Source organism: Lissotriton vulgaris, unplaced genomic scaffold, assembly GCF_964263255.1.
Source record: "Lissotriton vulgaris unplaced genomic scaffold, aLisVul1.2 SCAFFOLD_1357, whole genome shotgun sequence".
In the NCBI taxonomy this organism is placed as follows: domain Eukaryota; kingdom Metazoa; phylum Chordata; class Amphibia; order Caudata; family Salamandridae; genus Lissotriton; species Lissotriton vulgaris.
In genome coordinates, this window is record NW_028247203.1 from 441293 (window position 1) to 467310 (window position 26018).

Sequence of the window (26018 nt, forward strand, 5' to 3'; positions counted from 1 at the left end):
TTCTCCCTTGAAATCTGAAGATGTCCTCTTTAATGAAGCCTGTCCATTGAGGTTAAATATACTTCACACATTATCTTAGAGTCTAAACTCATGTTTTAGGATGTCAAATGCACAAATTGGCATATGAATTCAGTTGCACAAAAACCTGTATTTGTAGTGAAAGAGTCTATGAATGAACGCATACTTGAATAAAATGTGGAGCACAGAAATGGGAAAACTGCAAAGCATATGTTAGTGTTCTGAAAATGCGTTCCAGGTTTGAATGTTTGGCATTCGGCTGCTCGCTGCAGGTTTGTTGCCTGGAATCTAAGGAGTCACCCTCTCTAGTCCAAGCTCCTCACATAGGTGAAAGATGTCAGCTTCAATGCAAGTGACCAGTACATTCTCTTCCCCTCTGACTGTCTAAATAAACTCGTTGCAATCCTGTTAGAAATGGGGTTGTTGGTTGACTGGGGTGTAAACCTTAGTCAAACAGCATCCACAAATCCTGCTCAGGGTAAGTGTCAGGCAAACCCTAAATTAACCTTTGCCCACCCTCTGGTAGCTTGCCATAGAACAGTCAGTCTCAAGTTAAAGGCAATGTGTTAAGTATTTGTGCAACAATTCATACAGTAAACCAGTTGAAACACCACACAAAACGATGCCACATCAGTTAATAAAGATACATCTGAATTTAATAAATAAAACAAGACCAATTCGACAAAGATCCAATAAGTAGAAATATAGTTATTCATTTGTAAAGAATAAACTTTAAAATAGTGCTTAAAAGTAAGAAGTGCCAACCTAGAATATCTGGTTGTGCCGGACTGGGACAAACTCAAAAGTTCAGGCCGACCGCGATTGTGCGCAGGCCAGCTACAAGGACCTGGTTAGGCCTGTGAACCAAAGAACCTTTAAATCCTGGTTGCAGAGCATTGCGGCAGTCTGAAAGACAGATGCGTTTTGTAGTTGAAGCGATGTGTAAGTTACGAGTTGCAGTGATGTTGCAGTGCTAGGTCCTGTTGTGTTGTTGATGAGAAGAGGGCTTACAATAAGTAGGGCAGTGTCAGGATGCGTTCGTTTCCGATGAGCGATGAGGCTGTGAAGCGGTCCTGTAGCGTCGTCGAGGCTGCCGTCAACGAGGGATGCGAGGATCTGGCATCAAGAAAAGCGGTGCACAGTGGCGGTTTCGAAAGCGATGACTCACTAGTCCCAAGATGCAGCACCGCCAGTCTGTTGCATTGGTTCTAACTCACGCAGTAGTAGTCATGCGCCGGTCCTCTTCAATGCAACAGCGACAATGCGTTGGTTCTGCTCCCGCATAGAGGATGTGTTTGGCCGCTGGAACAAACACCTTATGCCCACTTCCTAAGGGTCCAGGACTGGGGTGGCAGCACTTGGCTGGGTAGGCTCTGAGATGGCAGATTCCAGGTGCAGGAGCACGGTGGCTGGAAGTCTTTTTTGTCCAAGAAACTTCATTTCAGCAGGCCACCCAGGTAGACCTTGGAGTCACTCTGAGTTCAAGTGATGCAGCCTCAGTCCTTCTCACCCAGGCAGGGAAATAATAAGCAGCAGGACAGCACAGCGAGAAAGGAATCCATCAAAGTATCAGTCCAGCAGTGTGGCAGCCCTTCAGCTGCACAGCAGGGTTTCTTCTTGCTAGAGTATTCACAGGTCCCGAAGAGTACTGAGTTGGTGGTGTCAGAGGTCTAGTACTTATACCCAGTTGGGACTTTGCAGTGGGAGGGACTTCCAAGCAAGCCTTTTGAGTGCACAGAGGTCCTGCCATTCCTTCCCTAGCTCCAGACTCACTACAGAGGATTATGCAGCCCTTTGTATGGTGTCAGAACACAGCCTATTCATGTTTAAGTGAGGCTTTGTGCAGCTCCACCTTCCCATCTCCCAGGATGGCCATCAAGTCACACCTAAGCTCCCATTGTGTGTGGCTGTCTAAGGGGAATACACAAACCCCATTTGTCACCCACCCCAGACACATGAATGGAGACAGGCAGCAGGCACCAAATGGCTAAAGTAGGAAAATATCAGAACGAGAGGGAGACTGCACACCTTCCCTTCCATATGTTCAACTCTTTTCTGTGTGATGATGAGATTTTTGTCATTTTTTGCATGCAGGCTTGACGCATGCAATGTCCCACTAGCACAAATATGAAATTCAAAAAGTGCCTGGTGCCTCGTTGCTCCAGTTTCAAGCCATACAGCCATGTAGGCAACAGTTGCAAAAAACAGTCCAATATTTATTCCTGTAATCCTTTTTATTATCCACTTTAATTCCAGTAGTTTTCCATGATACAAAGTTCACACAGAGGCAAAATGATTCCAAACTTTTAATGCTTAAGGATTGCCCATCCAGGCTTTTTACAACAGCAGGGTAGATCACATTTCATCTCGGTTAGCAATACAAATATTCTCCCAAAGCATTTCGGGCAACAAGCCCTTCGTCAGTGGTAACTTTAAATTAAAAACAACCCATCAGCAACCATAAATGATTCTTAAACATGTTCAGTGATAAAAATAAAACCATGTGCAGCGTATAGTATATCATGTGAATGTGTCAACATCACCCACAAATCATATTGAGACCAAATATGTCACTACTTTTGTGCTCAATTTAAACCGCAATTATCTGCTCGAAAGGACTAAACCGTAAAAATGTACAGTACTAAAATGTACACTGTTGCACCGAAACTGAGTTAGACCCTGTGCTTGACTGGCCCAATATCTGAAAACAAACATGAACCTAAAACCCACCCGAAGTGCTGCAAATATGTGCTTTACTTCTCCAATTACTTGACACCCAGACAGTGAGGTACTGGGTTTTTCAGAACCGGTACCGAACCGGTAACCCAGCGGTGTCAGGGTACACCCGAAGACCTTGAGTACTTTCCTGATTCAGACCACAGAAACACGAGTCTTCTAGGTGAAGTCAAAGTTGTAATTTATTGGCTGCAACCAAGTAACAAGCGTCCTAGAAGTACAACAGCATCTAGGTTCTCAGGAGACTGCTCAATCTTACAGAACCAGGCTTCTCTTTTTATGCAGAAAAATGGGCTCCAGGCAAACATTCTTAAATTTACAGTGCAAACATTCTTAAATTTACAGTAGGCTATTCACATATTTTCATTACAAAGAAAAGGCAGAGTCATGCTGAAATTTCACATTTCAGTGTGTCCAGTTTGTGAATAATTACCCGGCAAGGCCCAACATTCTCATCAGATATCGGTGTACCCCCAATAAAACCGGGCTCCTCCTCATCATAAAGCAAAGAAGAGAATAGAGCAGGGCCAGGTGTGAGCAAGATTAGGCAGGGTGCGTGTGCGATGAAAAGGGTTTTATGGCCTGTTGCGCCTTGATGCTATCTCATATAACTTGAGATTTACGACCTACTATGATAGGCAGAAGATCACTTTCTTGGATGTAGAACTACATGTGGAAGGAACAAAGATTCATAGTCGAATGTATCGAAAGCCGACTAGCTGTAACTCAATCCTACATGCTGAGAGCTGTCATCCGAATTACCAAAAAAGAGCCATACCATACGGAGAGTTTATCAGAGCTCGACGTAATTGCTCAACTGATAGAGAGTTTGAGCACAATATATCAGATATGACATCTAGATTTACCAATCGAGGATACAAACAAAATGTGATAACTAAAGCTGTATCCAAAGTGAAAAAGGTGAAAAGAGAAACTACATTGATAAGAGATAACAAAGAGGGTAGAACGATGGATCAGAAAGTGCGAGTAATAACTAATTATGGACTAGATAGCTCTAAGTTATTTACCATTTTGAACAGACATTGGCACCTGCTTTGTATAGATGACGATCTGAAACCATATATTTATGACAGGCCAAGTGTGACATTTAGGAGGGGAATAACTCTTAAGAACATGCTAAGTCCTAGTTATCCAACTAAACAAAACAAAACTGAATGGTTGAACAGTTTTAAGGGGTTTTACAAATGTGGTAGATGTTTATCCTGTAGATGGGCAATGAAGAAGGTATTATGCTTTGAATATAACAACTCAGGTAAATACACCATTGGCATGTTCATTAATTGTGACACAACATATGTGATTTACGTGATCTCCTGCACATGTGGTAAAATCTACGTAGGGAGTACCAAGAGAAGGCTCAGAGATAGAATTGCTGAACATTACAGAGCGTTGAAGAATGGTGACACACGATATCCGATTGCATCACATGCAATTCAGAATTTTGAAACTAGGGATCAACATGTGTTCTCCTACCATGGAATTGACCACATAAAACCCGACCCACGAGGAGGTAATAGAGTATTAGCACTAAGGAAGAGAGAAGTACTCTGGTTGATCAGACTAAAAGCGGTAGAATGTGGTCTTAATGTGGATCATGAATATGAGTTCTATCTTGGTAACTGAGAGATGTTTCTAATTACTAGAGGAAAAGCTGTGATTGACAATGCAGGTGCTTATATTTCTGCTCTATGTCTAAGTATTTACTATTTTCTCTCTAACATATATATTCTGCAGAAAAAGAAAGGATCAAAAAAAGAAAATAACTCTTTGAATGAGTACATGAACCTAATACTCAAACATAAGTAAAGTATAAGTTTTTTGAGAAAAATACTGTTGAACCTACAGCCTTTCCGTTATGTTTTATGCTGTGAAGGAGTAAACAAATCAGATCATGGCTGATCAGAACAAATAAAGGGAAAGGGGAAAAGATTGTGGTTGACCTGAGGACCCCAGTGGTTCACAGGACGAGAGAATAACTATAAAATGTATCAAGCTATAATGGGTGGGATAACTTCGTTTATACAAGTAGGATACTCCCAAATTACTCATGAGATCAAATAAACTAACAGTAAGCAATGAGCTGTGGCAATATCTGAAATCTGCAAATTTATGACCGCTTTAATAATATGAGCGCACTTATAAACATAATTACATGCTACAAGATGTTGACCCTTTATTTAATGTTCTACCGAATAGCCACTACAAGATGGCGCCCGCGCGAAAACGTCGGGTTGACAAATAGACTTAGCCTAACTAAATAAATTATGAAACAGATGACGTCCGCGCTGGAATGGCGGATCGAAAATACTATGTACAAATTCAGATGCTACATGAAGATAATGAGCTAATATACAGAGACTATACCTAAATTATAGGGAGTCCGTGATTACTGTAATATAGCGGCCACTTGTACTAATACGCGTGGACACTACAAGATGGCGCCCGCTCATTGTATTATAAATTGCCACTACAAGATGGCGCTCGTGCTGAACGCCGGATTGAGAAGACTACACATCAGACTAATCGGTGAGTGGTTTAGACGAAGTATAGGGATACTGCTATTACTTTAGAGTATACATTAGGGAATAATAAGACCCTTACAAGTGTTTTTTCCCTTATTAGACACTTACTCGTGTCGCCTCTCATCTTAAATACGGAGGACAATTGAAGATACAAGTATATTACCAGCGTCTATACAGACATTGGAATATAAGGTGAGGTGCACGAAATAAAATGGGTATTGGATCTAAATACTTGCTGGGACTATTACTGACACTGACATTAACGCACTTTAGGAACGGATTGAAATACCACTGAGAATTGGATTTTAAGTGACATCTTGGGACAGGAATACGTTGGTTGAAAATCAGATATACTTTTCCAATACAGACACTGGAATATAAGGTGAGGTGCACAAACATAAAACACGTATTGGGATTAAATACTTGTTGAAGATTATTATTGACATTAATATTAACTCACTCTAGGAACGGTTTGAATTGGACTATAAGTGATAACTTGGGACAGGAACACGTTGTTGAAAAAAGAGATATATTATTCCTGCAACTATATGGTGAGTGCATATATCAAATAAAGGATAGCCTAGCATGAAATAATAACTTGTCTCAATGACTATATATAATACAATTATTAATTTGAGACTCTGCAGAGTAGGCAACTGATTAAATCTTCATATTTAGTTTGCTTGGATGATTCTAGGGTATACTATTGCCATGAGCTAGGTGAATTAATTGAAATATGACCTGCTAATCATTGATGTTTTTGGGAACCACATTCTTAAACCCATTACTTTATATACATGACTTGTATGGTATTTGATGGTTTGAAATAGTGTTGTTATAAATGAATATTGAATTTATGTCTTTGGTAAAGATACTCCTTCTTATAAACCTAGTGTGTTAACATATTAATTATACACTAGACCGAAACTTAGGTTATAGAAATATTTGTTTTTGTACAATGTACGGTAATATGCAAACGATGTATGAACTGTTGTGTATTATTTCTTTATGTGAAAGAATGAGACTGATTGTAAACCTTTGGGTTGCAGCCCTGAGGAAGTCAAATTGTCCTACACGGACTTGACGAAACGCGCGTTGGCTGCACACAATCGTGTGATGGAAATCTGGGAAGTTGATGTGGAATTTGGAATTTGATTTGGATGAAGAGTGGACAATAAAAGGACGAAAAATATATAAAGACTCTTTTTTGATAACATTGAGTGCTCGGAGGATAATAATAATTGTTTGGACCTAGGTTTGCCTTGGAGGCTGTGGTAACCAGTCTCCCACTTCTTCCTGAGCACCAACCTGATATTTTGTTCAGAATTACATTAACCTTGACGTTGTGCTGTGCGCTCTTGTTAACCGTTACCACTTTTGTTAATAATTTATGGTGAGAGAGCAGCCGCTGAGGTGTGATAATGAATAGAGACAAAGAGGCTGAGACACTGTTTGGTAATTTGGCTGCGGGAGGTACAATCAAGAAAGCGATTGGCCCCCCAGCGGGTACTAAAAAAGAAGGTTTAAGAGCCAAATTCGTAAAATTGGAATTACTGAAACGTACTGAGTTAAATAAATGGTGGGATGCTGCTACCCTAAAACAATATTTAACACTTAACAGGATTCCTCGTGGTCTAAGATCACATATAATACCTACATATGAGGATTTGGAACCAGATTTGTACGATAGGTGGGAAAAAGAACTGAACGATAGCTCACGTAACCTTATACAGATCCTTATTGACAATGCTGAAATGAAGATAGTGAAATTACTTGTAGAAATTGGTAAAATTGAGGATGAGATAAAAGAGATGAACCTGCCTGAACTTACGGTTAAGAACTATCTGGTTCTAGATGAGAAACTTAATGAATTGCAGATGGAGATTAAGAAAAGGAAAGCACATAAACTCAAAAGAGACGAAAAAGATTACAGTACAGGACGGGTCTATACCTTTGCTAGAAGATTTGACTACCTTGTTAAAAAGGTTCCCTCGAGCACAAGGAGTGGTGGCACCCCTGTTGTGAGTGATACTGATGCATCTTCAGTATTATCGAGTAGTGAGAATGGAGATGCACCAGAGGTAGTCCCGAATACAGAGAACACTACTTTTTTTGGGGAGGTTCAGAGATTAAGAAAGGGGAATCGGGACTTAGAGATGAGAAATCGAGATACACAAGCAAAAAGACAAGGAGAGGCAGTAGGGGGGGTAGGAGATCCAGGAGCAAGAATAAGGAGCCTGAGATCGTGGAAGGAATGACAGTAAATGATGAACCAAATTTATGTGACTTAGAAGTGATCAACTTATCTTCTTGTGAATTATCTGAGAACATGGTTACTGTTTTGAAAAGAGGTTTGGGTTTTTGTCCAGCAACTAATTTAGACTGGTGTATGACTAAAATAGATCTTTTTAAATTTGTCAGAAACCTTAAAATTAAGAAACACTTTGCTAATGTACCTGTAAGAGATAAGCAACCTTCTAATAAAATTTTGAGTGAAATTACTATACAGGAATTGAAGGATACTCAACTTCTTTTATCACTTACTGAAAGGGAAGAGGATCCTGTTACGATGCAAACACTGATTGAGGATCTTGAGATATCGAGATATGAGAGGGAAGAGAGTGGATTGAGAGAGAAATCCAAATGGACCCCACAATTGATTCCAGGAAATACGATTGACACCTTTTTTAAGATGGTCTGCACAGATATAGATAAAGTAATTGACATATCCAAACATAGGGACACTAGAGTATCTCGTGACAATCTTACACTTGGAGAAAGAGAAGCCCTACGTGAGCTTATGAACAACAAAGCTATTACAATACGGAATGCAGACAAGGGTGGGAATATAGTTGTCCAAAACACTACTGATTATAATGATGAGGTCCACTCTCAACTTAATAATACTATGTTTTATGAGAAGTTGACTACTAATCCTATTCCGGACATAACTGTTAAAATTAACAGTGAAATAAAAACATGGTATGATCTAACACTACTAGATCATGACGAATACCTTTACCTCAAACTGAGCACACCTAGATCAGCGTGCTTATACACTCTCCCTAAAGTCCATAAATGCCGAGACAAGCCGCCAGGGCGGCCCATTGTCTCTGGCATTGGTGGACCAACGGAGAGGTTATCAGAATTTATTGACTGTTTCCTGAGACAACATGTGTATAACCTACCATCCTTCATAGAAGATACTAAGCATGTACTAAACCTATTGGAAGATACGAATTGGGAAGATGGTATGTTATTAGTTACACTTGATGTGGTATCCCTGTATACCATCATCGATCATGATTTGGGCATACGTGCTCTGGACCACTTTCTCAGTGTAAGACCAGCTGAAATGTTTGATCACACTCAGATGCTATTAAAAATGACTAAGATGGTACTAGAAAATAATGTCTTTCTTTTTGATGGCCAGTGGTACAGACAACGACTTGGGACAGCAATGGGTTCTAGATTTGCTCCGTCTTTTGCCAACCTGTTTATGGGTTGGTTCGAGGCGGAGCGAATCTGGGGCCCTGAGGGTTCAGAATGGACACCATATATACATTACTGGGGTCGTTTCATTGACGATTGTTTGATGATATGGACAGGGACAGTAGAAAAACTTAAAGGTTTTTTTGATTACCTAAATGACAATGTGTATAACTTGAGATTTACGACCTCCTATGATAGGCAGAAGATCACTTTCTTGGATGTAGAACTACATGTGGAAGGAACAAAGATTCATAGTCGAATGTATCGAAAACCGACTAGCTGTAACTCAATCCTACATGCTGAGAGCTGTCATCCGAATTACCAAAAAAGAGCCATACCATACGGAGAGTTTATCAGAGCTCGACGTAATTGCTCAACTGATAGAGAGTTTGAGCACAATATATCAGATATGACATCTAGATTTACCAATCGAGGATACAAACAAAATGTGATAACTAAAGCTGTATCCAAAGTGAAAAAGGTGAAAAGAGAAACTACATTGATAAGAGATAACAAAGAGGGTAGAACGATGGATCAGAAAGTGCGAGTAATAACTAATTATGGACTAGATAGCTCTAAGTTATTTACCATTTTAAACAGACATTGGCACCTGCTTTGTATAGATGACGATCTGAAACCATATATTTATGACAGGCCAAGTGTGACATTTAGGAGGGGAATAACTCTTAAGAACATGCTAAGTCCTAGTTATCCAACTAAACAAAACAAAACTGACTGGTTGAACAGTTTTAAGGGGTTTTACAAATGTGGTAGATGTTTATCCTGTAGATGGGCAATGAAGAAGGTATTATGCTTTGAATATAACAACTCAGGTAAATACACCATTGGCATGTTCATTAATTGTGACACAACATATGTGATTTACGTGATCTCCTGCACATGTGGTAAAATCTACGTAGGGAGTACCAAGAGAAGGCTCAGAGATAGAATTGCTGAACATTACAGAGCGTTGAAGAATGGTGACACACGATATCCGATTGCATCACATGCAATTCAGAATTTTGAAACTAGGGATCAACATGTGTTCTCCTACCATGGAATTGACCACATAAAACCCGACCCACGAGGAGGTAATAGAGTATTAGCACTAAGGAAGAGAGAAGTACTCTGGTTGATCAGACTAAAAGCGGTAGAATGTGGTCTTAATGTGGATCATGAATATGAGTTCTATCTTGGTAACTGAGAGATGTTTCTAATTACTAGAGGAAAAGCTGTGATTGACAATGCAGGTGCTTATATTTCTGCTCTATGTCTAAGTATTTACTATTTTCTCTCTAACATGTATATTCTGCAGAAAAAGAAAGGATCAAAAAAAGAAAATAACTCTTTGAATGAGTACATGAACCTAATACTCAAACATAAGTAAAGTATAAGTTTTTTGAGAAAAATACTGTTGAACCTACAGCCTTTCCGTTATGTTTTATGCTGTGAAGGAGTAAACAAATCAGATCATGGCTGATCAGAACAAATAAAGGGAAAGGGGAAAAGATTGTGGTTGACCTGAGGACCCCAGTGGTTCACAGGACGAGAGAATAACTATAAAATGTATCAAGCTATAATGGGTGGGATAACTTCGTTTATACAAGTAGGATACTCCCAAATTACTCATGAGATCAAATAAACTAACAGTAAGCAATGAGCTGTGGCAATATCTGAAATCTGCAAATTTATGACCGCTTTAATAATATGAGCGCACTTATAAACATAATTACATGCTACAAGATGTTGACCCTTTATTTAATGTTCTACCGAATAGCCACTACAAGATGGCGCCCGCGCGAAAACGTCGGGTTGACAAATAGACTTAGCCTAACTAAATAAATTATGAAACAGATGACGTCCGCGCTGGAATGGCGGATCGAAAATACTATGTACAAATTCAGATGCTACATGAAGATAATGAGCTAATATACAGAGACTATACCTAAATTATAGGGAGTCCGTGATTACTGTAATATAGCGGCCACTTGTACTAATACGCGTGGACACTACAAGATGGCGCCCGCTCATTGTATTATAAATTGCCACTACAAGATGGCGCTCGTGCTGAACGCCGGATTGAGAAGACTACACATCAGACTAATCGGTGAGTGGTTTAGACGAAGTATAGGGATACTGCTATTACTTTAGAGTATACATTAGGGAATAATAAGACCCTTACAAGTGTTTTTTCCCTTATTAGACACTTACTCGTGTCGCCTCTCATCTTAAATACGGAGGACAATTGAAGATACAAGTATATTAACAGCGTCTATACAGACATTGGAATATAAGGTGAGGTGCACGAAATAAAATGGGTATTGGATCTAAATACTTGCTGGGACTATTACTGACACTGACATTAACGCACTTTAGGAACGGATTGAAATACCACTGAGAATTGGATTTTAAGTGACATCTTGGGACAGGAATACGTTGGTTGAAAATCAGATATACTTTTCCAATACAGACACTGGAATATAAGGTGAGGTGCACAAACATAAAACACGTATTGGGATTAAATACTTGTTGAAGATTATTATTGACATTAATATTAACTCACTCTAGGAACGGTTTGAATTGGACTATAAGTGATAACTTGGGACAGGAACACGTTGTTGAAAAAAGAGATATATTATTCCTGCAACTATATGGTGAGTGCATATATCAAATAAAGGATAGCCTAGCATGAAATAATAACTTGTCTCAATGACTATATATAATACAATTATTAATTTGAGACTCTGCAGAGTAGGCAACTGATTAAATCTTCATATTTAGTTTGCTTGGATGATTCTAGGGTATACTATTGCCATGAGCTAGGTGAATTAATTGAAATATGACCTGCTAATCATTGATGTTTTTGGGAACCACATTCTTAAACCCATTACTTTATATACATGACTTGTATGGTATTTGATGGTTTGAAATAGTGTTGTTATAAATGAATATTGAATTTATGTCTTTGGTAAAGATACTCCTTCTTATAAACCTAGTGTGTTAACATATTAATTATACACTAGACCGAAACTTAGGTTATAGAAATATTTGTTTTTGTACAATGTACGGTAATATGCAAACGATGTATGAACTGTTGTGTATTATTTCTTTATGTGAAAGAATGAGACTGATTGTAAACCTTTGGGTTGCAGCCCTGAGGAAGTCAAATTGTCCTACACGGACTTGACGAAACGCGCGTTGGCTGCACACAATCGTGTGATGGAAATCTGGGAAGTTGATGTGGAATTTGGAATTTGATTTGGATGAAGAGTGGACAATAAAAGGACGAAAAATATATAAAGACTCTTTTTTGATAACATTGAGTGCTCGGAGGATAATAATAAGGGTTTTATGGCCTGTTGCGCCTTGATGCTATCTCATTCGGCCACTGGGAAAGGAACTGACCAAACAGGTCCGGCCTAGGGCAAAGGCTTCAGCTTGCCCAGGTCAGAGAGGAGTCAATCAAGGTGTACGTGTCCTTTGGAATCGGATTTGACTGTATAAAAGGGCCTATGTAAAGGGCAACTCACAAAATGGCTGCCGTATACAAAATGGAGGCCAAGGGTGCAGAACGCAAATGACGATTTCGAGGTGTAACTGTCACTCGAATATGACGAAAATGCTTACACATAGTGTACTAGCCATTTCCTGTCTTTTGATATGAAAATCGTCATACTACGATAACGTTTTTATTCATGAATTCGTGATTTTTAGAACTACAAACCCTCCTTTTGCCCTTACATAGGCAATTTAACCTAACCTCATGCTAATCTGAGTCCAGGTCTATATTCCTAAAGTCATTGAGATGTTGCTGTAACATCATTCTAGTACTTAGCTCGTCTCTTGATACAGGTTTCCTTACACATGATGTAGCGCAGAGGCTACATATTGCAGGAGCACACTGCACGCACAGACAGAACAGAAAAAGAATTGCTAAGACTATCACAATGACCATCAGAATTTTCCATCCCCAGGTGGATATCAGTTCCCAGAACCATCCCATTAACGACCAATCTCCTTTGTCCACATGAATAGATTCGGAAATCTTATGCAGTTTGGAGATGGCCTGGAACACTGTTGGAGCGTTATCTGGTATGAAAATACAGCAACTCGATTGGATCAATTTACAGACCCCACCTCGGTCTGCAAGAATGACATCTAATGCGACCCTGTTCTGAAGGGTCATAAGTCGGTCCGACTGGAGCTCAGCAGTCAGATTACTAAGGGTACCAGCCGTCTCGATCACGGTGGATTCAACTACCCTTGTCAACTGGCGAATGTTCCTGCTGTTCACCATAGGCCCCCAAAATGGCAGAAAACCTTTTGCGAAATCCCCAAACTCTTGTTCCGCGGTGTCGTCTTTACTCACAACACCCCTAACTGTCCTTGTCCTATGGTAATCTGCAGCGGCCGTGTAAGTGGGTGGCAGCAGGAACGAGATGAAACATGTGCCTGAAATGTCAGGGGGCAGCCATGTATATGCTCTATCGTGGCAGATGAAATATGTACCCTTTGCTGCTGAAAATGAAGGGGAGGTCTGGGACGGGAAAACATATGTTTCGGTACAGACACTATTCCCTAACTGAGCTCTGGGGTTTTTGCCATTTCCTTGCAGACACAGGAGACCTTGATGGGGCACTATCCAAATTGGGGAGAATTTCTTTGCTCGCTGGCTCAGACTTAAGGAAATTCCATACCTTGTTATATTCCATCTACTGTAGGCTTCTAGTTCGTCTCTGGGGAGAGTTCTATATGTCGATATTTTGGCTCATATTCCTGATTCCTACTAATAGTGCCCTGTTGCTTGAGTTGTTCCCTGTGGAACTTGGGGAATATGGTTCGAGGGAGAATAGGAACAACATCTGAAATGCCCACAAAGATCCGTAATAACTAAATGGCAGGAAAAAATACGGGATACCCTTATCGGTCGTGTGTGGCATAAGTCCACATACCCAACAATTTGTCGTATTTATTACAATCTGGTGTTGGTGTAGAAGTTGAATGAATGAGTTATTTATGAACTCCAATCTTCTGGCAGACTCGTGTTCAGGAAAAGGGTGAAAAGAGTGTGAGAAAGCAGTAGGAGGAGGTATGGGCGGTGTAGTGGGTGCAAATGAGACTCGAAAGGTGAATAAAGCATAGCCTATAAAAAAAATTATTATACTACACAACATGAAAATGCATATTATTGAAAATTGTATGTTTGTTATTACAGTGCATATTCTTGCTTTAAAGTTCACGGGTTTGGTAGGTCTCTCCATCTCGGAAAACTCCATCCACTCTAATTTGCTGCCCGCGGTGGGAGGTTGTTTCTGCTGAAGAGTGCCTCTGTCAGTCCAGGGTAACTCCCTTGAACCAACAGAACTGTCGACCTAACCGTCTCCAGCTGCACTCCAAAGACTGTGGCAACCGCGACCCTAGCAGCAGAACCAGATGGCGGTTCAAAAAAACAAAAATAAGCAAGTTTCCTAGATGAGAGCTGCACAAACATTTTTTATTTATTTATTTGTCCATAGTCATGGGTCTTGGCCTCAAATTGTAGCGGTTCCTGCCGGGCTCTGTCTGGTCCAGAAACAGGAGTTCAGGCTCCGCAGTGTTCAATCGAATCGATGGAGGCACAGCTTCTTGCAAAATGTTGTTGTTTTCTCTTTCAGAGTTCGTTCCCTTTATACGAGCATCGCTAAAAGGTATGAAGCAGGGCACAGTCTCGGCTTCGGAGTCAGCAATGTTCTCCTGGACCCACCGGTCATATGGCAAAGGTAAAGGGATTCGTTAAACGTTCACACCGTGCACTCAACTTTTCTTGCCGTGCACTCGGACTGCGGTGCGGGTTGCCAGCAGCACTTGGTGGGGTCCCGTCCAGCGAGGCTGTTCGTTCTTGCTTCGCTGAAAGTTACGCACTAAGACCCAGGTGCCGGGTTCAATAGTGTGGCCTGGATCATCAGAAGCTGGTGGTAGGGAACTGTGAACCTGTTGGTGCAAAACACATAATTTAGTTGTCAGTTCATACAAATAGTCAAGCAGCACAGGATGCTCTACTTCACTAAACTTTTTGGGTCTAGGCACTCCCCATATATTGGCCGGACGGCCGAAAACTATTTCATAGGGACTAAGTTTCAATCTAGAGTGCACAGTCATTCTGGTGGATAGGAGTGCTAAGGGTAGAGCGTCAGGCCATGTAAGGCCAGTGCTCGCTTGGATTTTGGCGAGTTTTAGCTTTAGGGTGCCATTGTAGCATTCTACTAATCCAGCTGATTGGGGGTGATTTGCAGCGTGGAACTTCTGTCTGATGCCTAGCCCTTCGCACACTTGCTTCATCACTTGACCCACAAATTCACTCCCATTATCACTCCAGACCATTCTCGGCATTCCAAATCTCGGGAAGAATTCTTTGACAAGGGCTTTCGCTGTGGACAAGGCAGTATTGTCCTTAAGGGGATATGCTTCCACCCACCTGGAAAAGGCGCAAACAACAACGAGTACATATTTCAGGTTGTTGCACCTTTCCATGTGGATGAAATCTAGCTGCAAAACCTCGAACGGATACGTAGGAGGTGCAAAATGACCAGCTGTAGTTGGGGTTCCCCTACCAGGATTGTGTTTCAGACATACCATGCAATTTTTGACTACATTCTCTGCACACTTAGGGATTCCACTATTCTGCCATACCGGGGCCAACAACTTGCAGATTCCTTTCACACTAATATGAGCCATTCCATGGGCCATTGTCACCACTGCAAGCACGTACGCATCGGGTAGCAGCCATCTCTGATGCTCTGACAACTCCACCCAACAACCATTCGCATCCATTTTACCCGTACTTTCTCTCCACGTGTTCAACTCTTTCTCTGTAGCCTCAGATTGAATGGACTTCACACTCTCTATTGTGTCCTCACACATTCCAACATCACCAACCCATCTTGCAGGGCCTGCAACATACATTCGGCTCATCGCATTCCTTGCAGTTTCTTTTGCTATTTCGTCCGCAAATGCATTTCCACGACCAACATCATCAGTCACCTTCTTGAGGGCACTACATTTAACGATCACAACTTGCAGAGGCAAGGTCAGTGATTCAAGAAGCTCATTCACCAACTGGCCATGCTGGATCTTATCTCCATGCGAAGTCAGGAACCCACGTTCTCTCCACAATCGTCCAAAACTGTGAGCCACTCCAAACGCATACTGGCTATCAGTGTAGATGGTCACTTTCATCCCTTTCGACAACACACATGCTCTTGTAAGTGCAATCAATTCTGCTGCTTGGGCTGAGTTATGCGGAATACGTGCAGCTTCAACAATCGTATGCAAAGTCGTGACAGCATATGCTGCAGTTGTGTCACCATTCGGAAGCTTGAAGCATGAACCATCCACCCATAAGGTACTATCACATTCAGCAAGAGGAGTATCCTGGAGATCTATTCTCACTTTCGTTTCTTCTTCTGTTCTAAGAAAACAATCATGCTGCTCGTCAACATTCCCTGTCTCAACTGGAATCGGCAACAACGTGGCTGGGTTGAGTGTGCTGCATCTTTTGATGTGCACATGGCTTGCTAACAAGGTTAGTTCAGAACCAGACAATCGAGCACTAGTTAAGTGCTGTGTCTTTGTCCTGTTCAACAACGTGTCCACTGCATGTGGAACCATTACAATTAAGGTGTTATTCATCACTAAACCAGCAGACTGTCGAATAGAAACAGCTGCTGCTGCTGTTGCTCTTAAACAACTTAGCAATGCTTTAGCTACCGGGTCCAAAGTCGACAAAAAATACGCGCATGGACGCTGCTTGTCCCCAAACAACTGTGTCAACACGGACAATGCACAACCTTCTTTCTCGTGGACGTACAATGTAAAGGGCTTACTGTAGTTGGGTGTACCTAACACAGGAGCCGAACATAATGCTGTGCGCAATTCAGAAAAACTTTTCTGACACTCTTCGGACCAAGGAACAAGATTGGGTGTTTCTTTGCACGTTAATGCCACCAAAGGTTTGGCCAGCAAAGAAACATTTGGAATCCACTGCCTACAGTACGATGTAATACCCAAGAAAGCACGTACTTCTCTCTGTGTTCTGGGCACACTCAATTTCGTAATTGCCTGTATTCTTTCTGGGGTCAGTTTCCTTCCCTCCTTCGATAAGAGATGACCTAAGTAGGTCACTTCTTGTCGACAATATTGCATTTTAGACAGAGACACTTTGTGATGCAGATCACACAAATGACGCAACAGAGACAACGTTGCTCTTTACAGATTTCCTCAGAATCTGCAGCAACAAGCAAATCATCAACATACTGAATGAGGGTAGCGCCATCAGGTAAAACAATCGTGTCAAGCTGCGTTTTTAAAGCTTGACTATATATTGACGGACTTTCACAGTAGCCCTGGGGAGCGCGTTTAAAGCGGAAGCTTCGACCTCCTAAACTGAAGCCAAAAATATCCCTACTCTCCTCAGCAATGGGGATGCTGAAGAAAGCATTCTTCAAGTCAATCACCGAAAACCATGTTGCAGAAGCTGGAATCATAGTCAATAGTGCAGTAATGTCGGGCACAACTGGGAATTGTGGTACAACTATTTTATTGACCTCTCTAAGATCAATCACAAATCTGTATATAGGTGGCTGGGAAGGGTCAGTTCGTTTCAAAACAGGCAGAACAGGACTATTGCAAACGTTGCCTCGTGTTTCTTCGATCACATCTTTTTCAATCAGATCATAAATGATCGCTAGCAAAGCTTTTTCGCCTTCACTAGAAATTTTGTATTGGGGAATGCGCGGTATTTTAACATTGGCTTTCAATGTCACAACATATGGTGGTATTTCCAAAAGACCTACATCATTAGGACCAGTAGCCCAAAGAACATTAGGGAGAGATGACAATTCTGTTGGAAGTTTGTCCTTTGACAAATACATTTGAGAAATCACTTTCTTACCCAGTGTAAGTTGTACTCCTGAAGGAGAACAATATAAAGTCGCATATAATCTTTTCAACAGGTCTAATCCCAACAAGTTTTCACCACAACCTGTGGTTAGAATAAGGGGTGCCTCAAATTCGCAAGGACCAACAGAAAGGGACAAAGGGTCAGAAATCGGATTTCTAACTGGGGCGCCAGATAAACCTACTGATACATTCGTTTTGCCACACAAAGGTGCACCAGGGAGTTTAGAGTGCATACTAGAACTCTTTGTAGCACCAGTATCCAACAGAAAAGGCTCTGACACACCTGATGTAATCACCTCAACATAAGGTCCACTCTGATCTACTGGAACTGAAACAACTCCCTCTCTTTGTCTATGGCTGTCCTAGCAATTATTACTTTCTGTCTGCTCATCTTCTGCATAGTAATTATCAGCATAGTACTGCGCTGTCCTACCAGATGCGTTATTCTGCTGATTAAACCTGTTCATCGAATTTTGAGGTGGAAGAGACTGTGCGTTTTGGGGGAAATTTCCACGCCCTCTACCTCTAGTTGCTTGTTGAACACCTCGACCTCTTACACCAGTAGCACCATTTGCACCCTGTAATTAAATAGGACAACTATACTTAAAATGACCCTCTTCCTTACAGTATGAACACTGGTTGGGGCCTACAGGGACACGTTGTTGAGTATACTCGACTCTTTGCGAGTTCCTTTGATACTGTTGAGGCTGCTGATAGTTGTTCGAATAGTTACTTTGAGCACCATTATTTTGACTACCACGTGGCGGGTACGCTTGCTGTAACTAAACCTTTGTATTCAACTCTTTAGTTTTCTTTTCTACTCTATCTTTCTCATCTTTATCTCTGTTTTCGTAGTACTATGCAGTAGCCAATATCTGTGCTGAAGAGGAAACTGCCCAAGAACTCTCTGAATCTTTCAACTTTTTACACAACTCGGGAAGTAGATTATGCACAAATTTATCGACGAACAATTGCTGACCACCTTCCGTGCTCATATCTTGACCACTGTGGTCGACAAACGTTTCTTCAAACCTAGTGAAGAAATCTGAAACTGTTTCATCTTTCTTCTGCTTACACGCAGACAACTTATCCCAATTTACAAGCATCGCAGGCATTAGAGTTTGCATATAAGTAATGATCCTACCAGGGAGTTCCGCTACTAAAGGCTCAGGTTTAGCACCACCAATCTGTCGGGAATCTGCAGCAATAATATTAGCCCATGAATCACCTAACTCCTGATCATGATCTGCATGACGAATCTTTCCCCATAAAGGCTGTGGAACAACGTTCCCAAACAACATGTCTATGTCAGCTAAATTCATGATACATGACCCAGCAGTCTGTGACAACTCTTTGTAATACCCTGCAGGATTCTTACGGGGATCAGGCAATGTCTGCTTGAGGGCCAAAACTTCAGCTCGCTTCCATGGAACATGTACCCACACACGCTGAAAATGTGGCAGAACAATCGGAACAGCATTTGCGTCCCTTTCCCTCCAGACTGGGGGAACTTCTCTCATGGGATATTGTCTTCCCTTCTTTTTAATAGAGGAATCAGACCCAAACAGTGACCTAGAAACACCTTCAGTCCTAAGAGATAACAACTTCGCAACTGCTTTCTCAACATCTGAATCCACAATTGTGCCTTTTGAAAACTCGAACCGTACATGGCTCGATTCGGGCGGATTAGAGTCCAAATCATTGTCTTCTAAATCTTCACACAGAAAAGCACACATTTTCTCAAAAACGTATCTTTGCTTCGGTTCTTCCCACTGATGGAAGAGATCCATAACAGACTCTAGCCCATACCTCGTCGGGTCGGTCATCAATCTATGTGCCAAATAATTCAACGTTTCCTTCTCCCTAGAATCAGGCAGTTGACTACGTAACTGCTTAAGCTCTGTGTTCAGGAGTTACACTTTTTGCACCAAAGAGAGGATGCAACAAACTAGCGACAGTACTAGCCACTCTTTGACGAACAGAAGGAGAAGTCGATGAAAAGACAAGAGGGAAAGCAGGTTGAGTCGAGGCAGATGCAGAGGCAGTGTCAGAAACAGTACCAGAAGTGGGAGTCGACATAGTAGTCAAAGTTGTGGGAAGTAAAGGCAGAGCAAATGTCAAAGTCGGTGGCCCTTGAGAAGGCTGCACCGGAAGAGTAGGAACCAACTGAAGAGCAGCTGGTGGTTGTGGAGGAGCAGGAGGCAACACAACTAAAGGTTGCGCAGCTAAAGGTTGTGGAGGTGCTGTAGCATTTTGCGCACGGGGGGGTGGCGAACTTAACAAATGCGCCATTAACGGATCTTTTTCAAGCTCTTTTGCTGCATTCTGTTGAAGAGGCGGCAAAACTGGGTAGCATTTATCTATCACCATTTTACGTTGCATATGCAACTGCTCACTTTTCTGTTCTTCTACACTATTTCTGAGTGCAACGACGGCTTGTACCATAGACATACCTCGTTTATTTTTCTTCGCTAATTTACTTTCCTTCTGTTTGGCCTCTTTTCGCCATAGGCGAAAAGAGTCAAACATTGCCGGCCGGGCTCTTTTCTTAAACAGTTTAACTTCTAGATTATCTAGGATTTCCGTGTCAAAGCTACCATATTGGGGCCATTTTAAATCACCGTCTTTCCTGGTGTATTTGACCTATACTTCATTGTATGTGATGGGGCCTACCCCATGCTTCACATATAGTTCATAGGTTGGAGTTCCAGCTGGAGGAACCAGACACGAATCCTCCAGTCGGGAGTCCCTACTACAACCAAGACAAAACAAATTTCCAAGTCTGCTGAGACCAGGCATCTCCGCTCACTAGTCTAGCTTCAAACTTCAAAGGATTATCGATTACGATATTTCTCGTGAATACACGAGTCCTTCGGTTTTGGTGCTTGCAAGTACCAAACAAAACGGTCCAAAAGGGACACCAAACAAACTAAGGACTGGGAGGCGCTCCACTTATACTTAACTGAGGTATCGATGGCTTCACCAGAAGACTCATCTATCGTTTCGCTCTACCAAACATCAAGGGTCCAAATCAGGGCGGCAGTCTGGGCAGCAGTCCTTCGTAGCCGTCGGGACTCGGAGAACCTCTCAGCAAAGACCTTCGGAACCACGTCGACATACAGGGGTCGCTGAAGTGGATGGCCTTCCTCCGGAATTTTCACACAAAGCTCCTCAAGAACCTCTGGTTTGGACCGGTACCGCTGATACCGCCCTACGTTGGGCGCCAACTGAGGTACTGGGTGTTTCAGAACCGGTACCGAACCGGTAACCCAGCGGTGTCAGGGTACACCCGAAGACCTCGAGTACTTTCCTGATTCAGACCACAGAAACACGAGTCTTCTAGGTGAAGTCAAAGTTGTAATTTATTGGCTGCAACCAAGTAACAAGCGTCCTAGAAGTACAACAGCATGTAGGTTCTCAGGAGACTGCTCAATGTTACAGAACCAGGCTTCTCTTTTTATGCAGAAAAATGGGCCCCAGGCAAACATTCTTAAATTTACAGTGCAAACATTCTTAAATTTACAGTAGGCTATTCACATATTTTCACTACAAAGAAAAGGCAGAGTCATGCTGAAATTTCACATTTCAGTGTGTCCAGCTTGTGATGAATTACCCGCAAGGCCCAACATTCTCATCAGATATCGGTGTACCCCCAATAAAACCGGGCTCCTCCTCATCATAAAGCAAAGAAGAGAATAGAGCAGGGCCAGGTGTGAGCAAGATTAGGCAGGGTGTGTGTGCGATGAAAAGGGTTTTATGGCCTGTTGCGCCTTGATGCTATCTCATTCGGCCACTGGGAAAGGAACTGACCAAACAGGTCCGGCCTAGGGCAAAGGCTTTAGCTTGCCCAGGTCAGAGAGGAGTCAATCAAGGTGTACGTGTCGTTTGGAATCGGATTTGACTGTATAAAAGGGCCTATGTAAAGGGTAACTCACAAAATGGCTGCCTTATACAAAATGGAGGCCAAGGGTGCAGAACGCAAGTGACGATTTCGAGGTGTAACTGTCACTCGAATATGACGAAAATGCTTACAGATAGTGTACTAGCCATTTCCGGTCTTTTGATATGAAAATCGTCATACTACGATAAAGTTTTTATTCACGAGTTCGTGATTTTTAGACCTACAACAGGCAGCGAGACAGCTTGTTCTGAAATCAGTGACACCACCAAAGTTGTGCATGTGTTTAAGCTGATCGTTCAAAGGTACCCATTGTGAAAGCTACAGGTGTAACCATTTAAACCTCACACAAAATTAAAACAAGCTGTGAAATGTAAATGCACTGCATAGCCCTTCAAGCATGCTGTGAATTTTAGACGCACCGTGTAGTCTTTAAATGTTTCGCCAAAACAAGCATGGAAAAATATATCAAAAATATGCATGAGCATTAAACCTATTGCCAAACGAAAGCACTAAAAAAATTTAATAATTGTGGGCCATCTGAGGCTTGAATCTCCTCGAGTATACCAATGTGTCCAAATTATTAGCATGAAGTAAACAAAGAATAAACGTGGAATTCACTGCAAAATTTTGTGATGCCAAAAATGTTAAACAAAATAATGCTATATAAAAAAATATTAAATGTTTATTTAATATGAAGATGGCTCCTGTTTTGCAGAATGCTACACAGCATTCCCAAGTGGCCTCCGAGATGATATTTTTCTTATGGTTTAAAAGTAGGAAAATGCCTTCTTTCTAAAAGTGGTTTATATATAGGGGGGTTTACCCAAACATAGTCACTGGGACCTGGGTTCAATTGGTACTGAGAGGGAGGGGTCCCAGTGTGAGTGTGAAATAATATAAGCAATTCAAAAAATATTTACACAAACAATGAATGCATCCACATTGTTTTATTCACAATGGGACTAGGTATACTAAATATACTCAACAATTAATCAATATCATAAACGGTTGTACAGTGCCCCAGGGGGGGAGGGAGGAAGTGATCAGGTGAGGATGGTGTGGTGGAAAGGAATTAGTGACAGGAAAATCAGCCAATTGATAAAACTGTGTTGACGAGTTAATTCTTATATACAAAACATAAGACTGTTGGTTCGATGTATAAATCAAAACATATCATACTTCACAAGACACAATAAATGTGAAAATATTGGCGTGAAGTTGACGACCAAACAGGTTATTGTCGACGTTTCGACCCTCTAAAGTTTGCAGGGATTAGTGGTGCCCTTGCTGTGGGGTCTTCAACAGGACAAAATGCGGGGCAGGCACCCTTAGTAGGCAGGTAGAATGGCACAAGGTCTAAAAATGTGGTTATCACACGGGATCACTCCGCGGTGTCCAAATGATAAAATGATCTTGCACGAATTCAACAGTATTATTCAAAGATGGTCGTTCAGTAATATCAAAAGTGGAGGTTACTCGGAAATCAGGTCCGCGGGTATAATGACTCCGTGATCGCAATCACGAGCGGCGTTCTCTGCTAGATACAATCGGCTGGGGATACCACGGAGTCATTATACCCGTGTAAGGGAGTGGAAAATGCTGAAGGTAGCACTGCTCGATATGAGAAGTGTCCTCCGGGCTCCTCAAATACCCCGAAACACGTGTCCAGGGATGGCGAAGACAGCGAAGATAGCAGAAGATCGAAAGATGATGCATCGCGAACACTTTACTACATTGACCAGAGTCCTTAGGGGCGACACCGCCGGTGTGTGAGTAGTGTGCGACCCCACCCCCATTTGTAACTTACGCGCCTGAGTGGTACTATACCTGGCAGATATTGGCAGCCATCGGCAACCCCAGTACACGGCCTATCCCTGCTGATGAGGGGTAATACCCCGAAACACGTGTCCAGGGATGGCGAAGACAGCGAAGATAGCAGAAGATCGAAAGATGATGCATCGCGAACTCTTTACTACATTGACCAGAGTCCTTAGGGGCGACACCGCCGGTGTGTGAGTAGTGTGCGACCCCACCCCCATTTGTAACTTTAAAGCTCCTGTGAGCAGTGGGCTGACGAGCCTTGGATCCCGCACCTACGCGCCTGAGTGGTACTATACCTGGCAGATATTGGCAGCCATCGGGAACCCCAGTACACGGCCTATCCCTGCTGATGAGGGGTAATACCCCGAAACACGTGTCCAGGGATGGCGAAGACAGCGAAGATAGCAGAAGATCGAAAGATGATGCATCGCGAACACTTTACTACATTGACCAGAGTCCTTAGAGGCGACACCGCCGGTGTGTGAGTAGTGTGCGACCCCACCCCCATTTGTAAAAAGAGAAAAACCATATCATTGCAGTGAAGGTGCCAGTGCTTTTATGGTCTCTTCAAAATTAAGGATTCATCAGCGAGCTCACTCAGGGGAAAAGCCATTCAAATGCACTGAATGTGTGAAGAGCTTTAGTCGATTATCAATTCTACGAAGACATCAACGAACACACACTGGCAAAAAACTATATGATTGCAATGAATATGGAAGTAGTTTCAGTGATTCCTCAAATATCAGGATTCATCAGCAAACACATGCAGGGGCCAAGCCATTCAAGTGCAGTGAATGCGTGAAGAGCTTTAGTTGGTTATCACAGCTACAAGTACATCAGCGAACACACACAGGGGAAAAGCCATTTAAGTGCAGTGAACGTATGAAGAGCTTTAGCCACTCATCATCTTTCATAAGACATCAACGAACACACACAGGGGAAAAACCATACCCTTGCAGTGAATGTGCTAAGTGCTTTAGTAGGTTATCACATCTACAAAGACATCTGCAAACACATAATGTGGAAAAAAACATACTATTGCAGTGAATGTGGCAGTAGTTTTAGTGACTCTTTAGTAGTAAGGATTCATCAGTAAACACACACAGGGCAAATCTATTCAGTTGCTGTGAATAGCTTTATTAAATCAGCACACGTAAATGAGAATCAGTGAACACATACAGGGGAATAGCCAATCAGTTGCAATGAATGTGTGAAGAGCTTTAGTCGATTACCAGACCTACAGAGTCTTCAGCGAACACACACAGTAAATGACTACATAAACGCATGAATGTGAAAGGAGTTGTAGTTACTCTTCAGCATTTAAGCATCATCAGCGAACACCCTCTAGGGAAACACCATTCAAGTGCAGTGAATGTGTGAAGAGCTTTAGTCAATTATCAACCCTCCAAACCTCCAACCACATCTGTGAACCCACGCTGGGGAAAAACAATACAATTTCTAAGAATGTTGAAGTAGCTTTAGTGATTCCTCAAATCTCAGGATTCCTCCAAGAACACACACGGGCAAAGCCATTCAATCGCACTGAATTTGTGAAGCACTTGAGTCACTTATAAGGCCTACAAAGAGATCAATGAACATAGACCGGGAGAAACATTCAGTTCAGTGAATGTGTGAAGAGCTTTAGTCAAATATCAGACCTACAAAGACAAACAAACACACACTGGGGCAAAACCATACCATTGCAATGAATGTGGAAGTAGTTTAGTGAATCTTCAGAAGCTATAATAGAAAACCTCCCGGGGGTTGGGGTCCCGCAGGGGTAAGAGCCCATTCCCTAAATAAATGAGTACAGCCCTGGGGGTGGGGTCCCCGGGGCCAATAAAGGCTCGGAGAGTGGAGCTGCACAGAACACCATAAATAATAATAATTTAAAAAAGAATAAATGAGAGGCATAAGCCACACATTTATCATTTATTGCTCCTTGAAAGAGTTCCCTATAATGCCCTGCAGGTGTTTTTGAATATATGTTTGCAGCTTGGGTGCTCCAAGAAGGCCGAGGGGGACTACAAAGCATGTTAGTAACGTTTTGGGGGGCTGCATTGAGTGCAGCAGCTTTCCAGCAACATTTCTAAAAAAACATGAAGTCTCCTAGGTCTTTGTATCCATGACCCCCGGAGAACTTACCATATTGTTTTAAAAACACTCCTACCTGGAGCTCTATGGTCTTCAGCTGGAGTGCAAGGCCCTCTTGTGTTTTTTCTGATTCCATTTTGTGAGCTGAAACAATGTTAAAAGAAAGATTCAGAGATATGTTGGTTTTATTTAAAAAAAGAAATCTCTGGTTCTTTCTTTTAACATTTTGAAGGCCACAAACTGCTTTGATAATAAACACTATGTAAAACAAAAGACTCACAGACATGATTTTGTTTTAAATTAAAACCTTATTAAACATTTTTGTAATTAGCACTATTATTAAACATTGCAGTGTGTGAATTTCTGAAATATAGATTTGAATAAACACATTAATGATTTTTGGAGAAGGATGATTTATATATCTTTTATGCTATATATGCATTATGTAGATTTATATGCTCACCTCTTGATGAAGC

The 26018-nt window shown here is 41.8% G+C and overlaps 1 protein-coding gene and 1 pseudogene across 1 annotated transcript in view; one reads left to right on the forward strand and one right to left on the reverse strand.

Annotated features, from left to right (window-relative positions):
- The window catches only part of LOC147665601 (uncharacterized), a 50086-nt gene extending 25591 nt beyond the window's left edge, over positions 1–24495 (forward strand). Inside the window, 4 exon segments of the mRNA XM_086949657.1 lie at positions 5398–5489; positions 6919–7378; positions 7807–8732; positions 24027–24495. Coding sequence (XP_086805783.1) covers positions 5398–5489; positions 6919–7378; positions 7807–8732; positions 24027–24495 — 1947 coding nt within the window.
- LOC147665602 (uncharacterized) lies at positions 18089–20525 on the reverse strand (annotated as a pseudogene).
- Positions 24496–26018: the final 1523 nt, after the last annotated feature.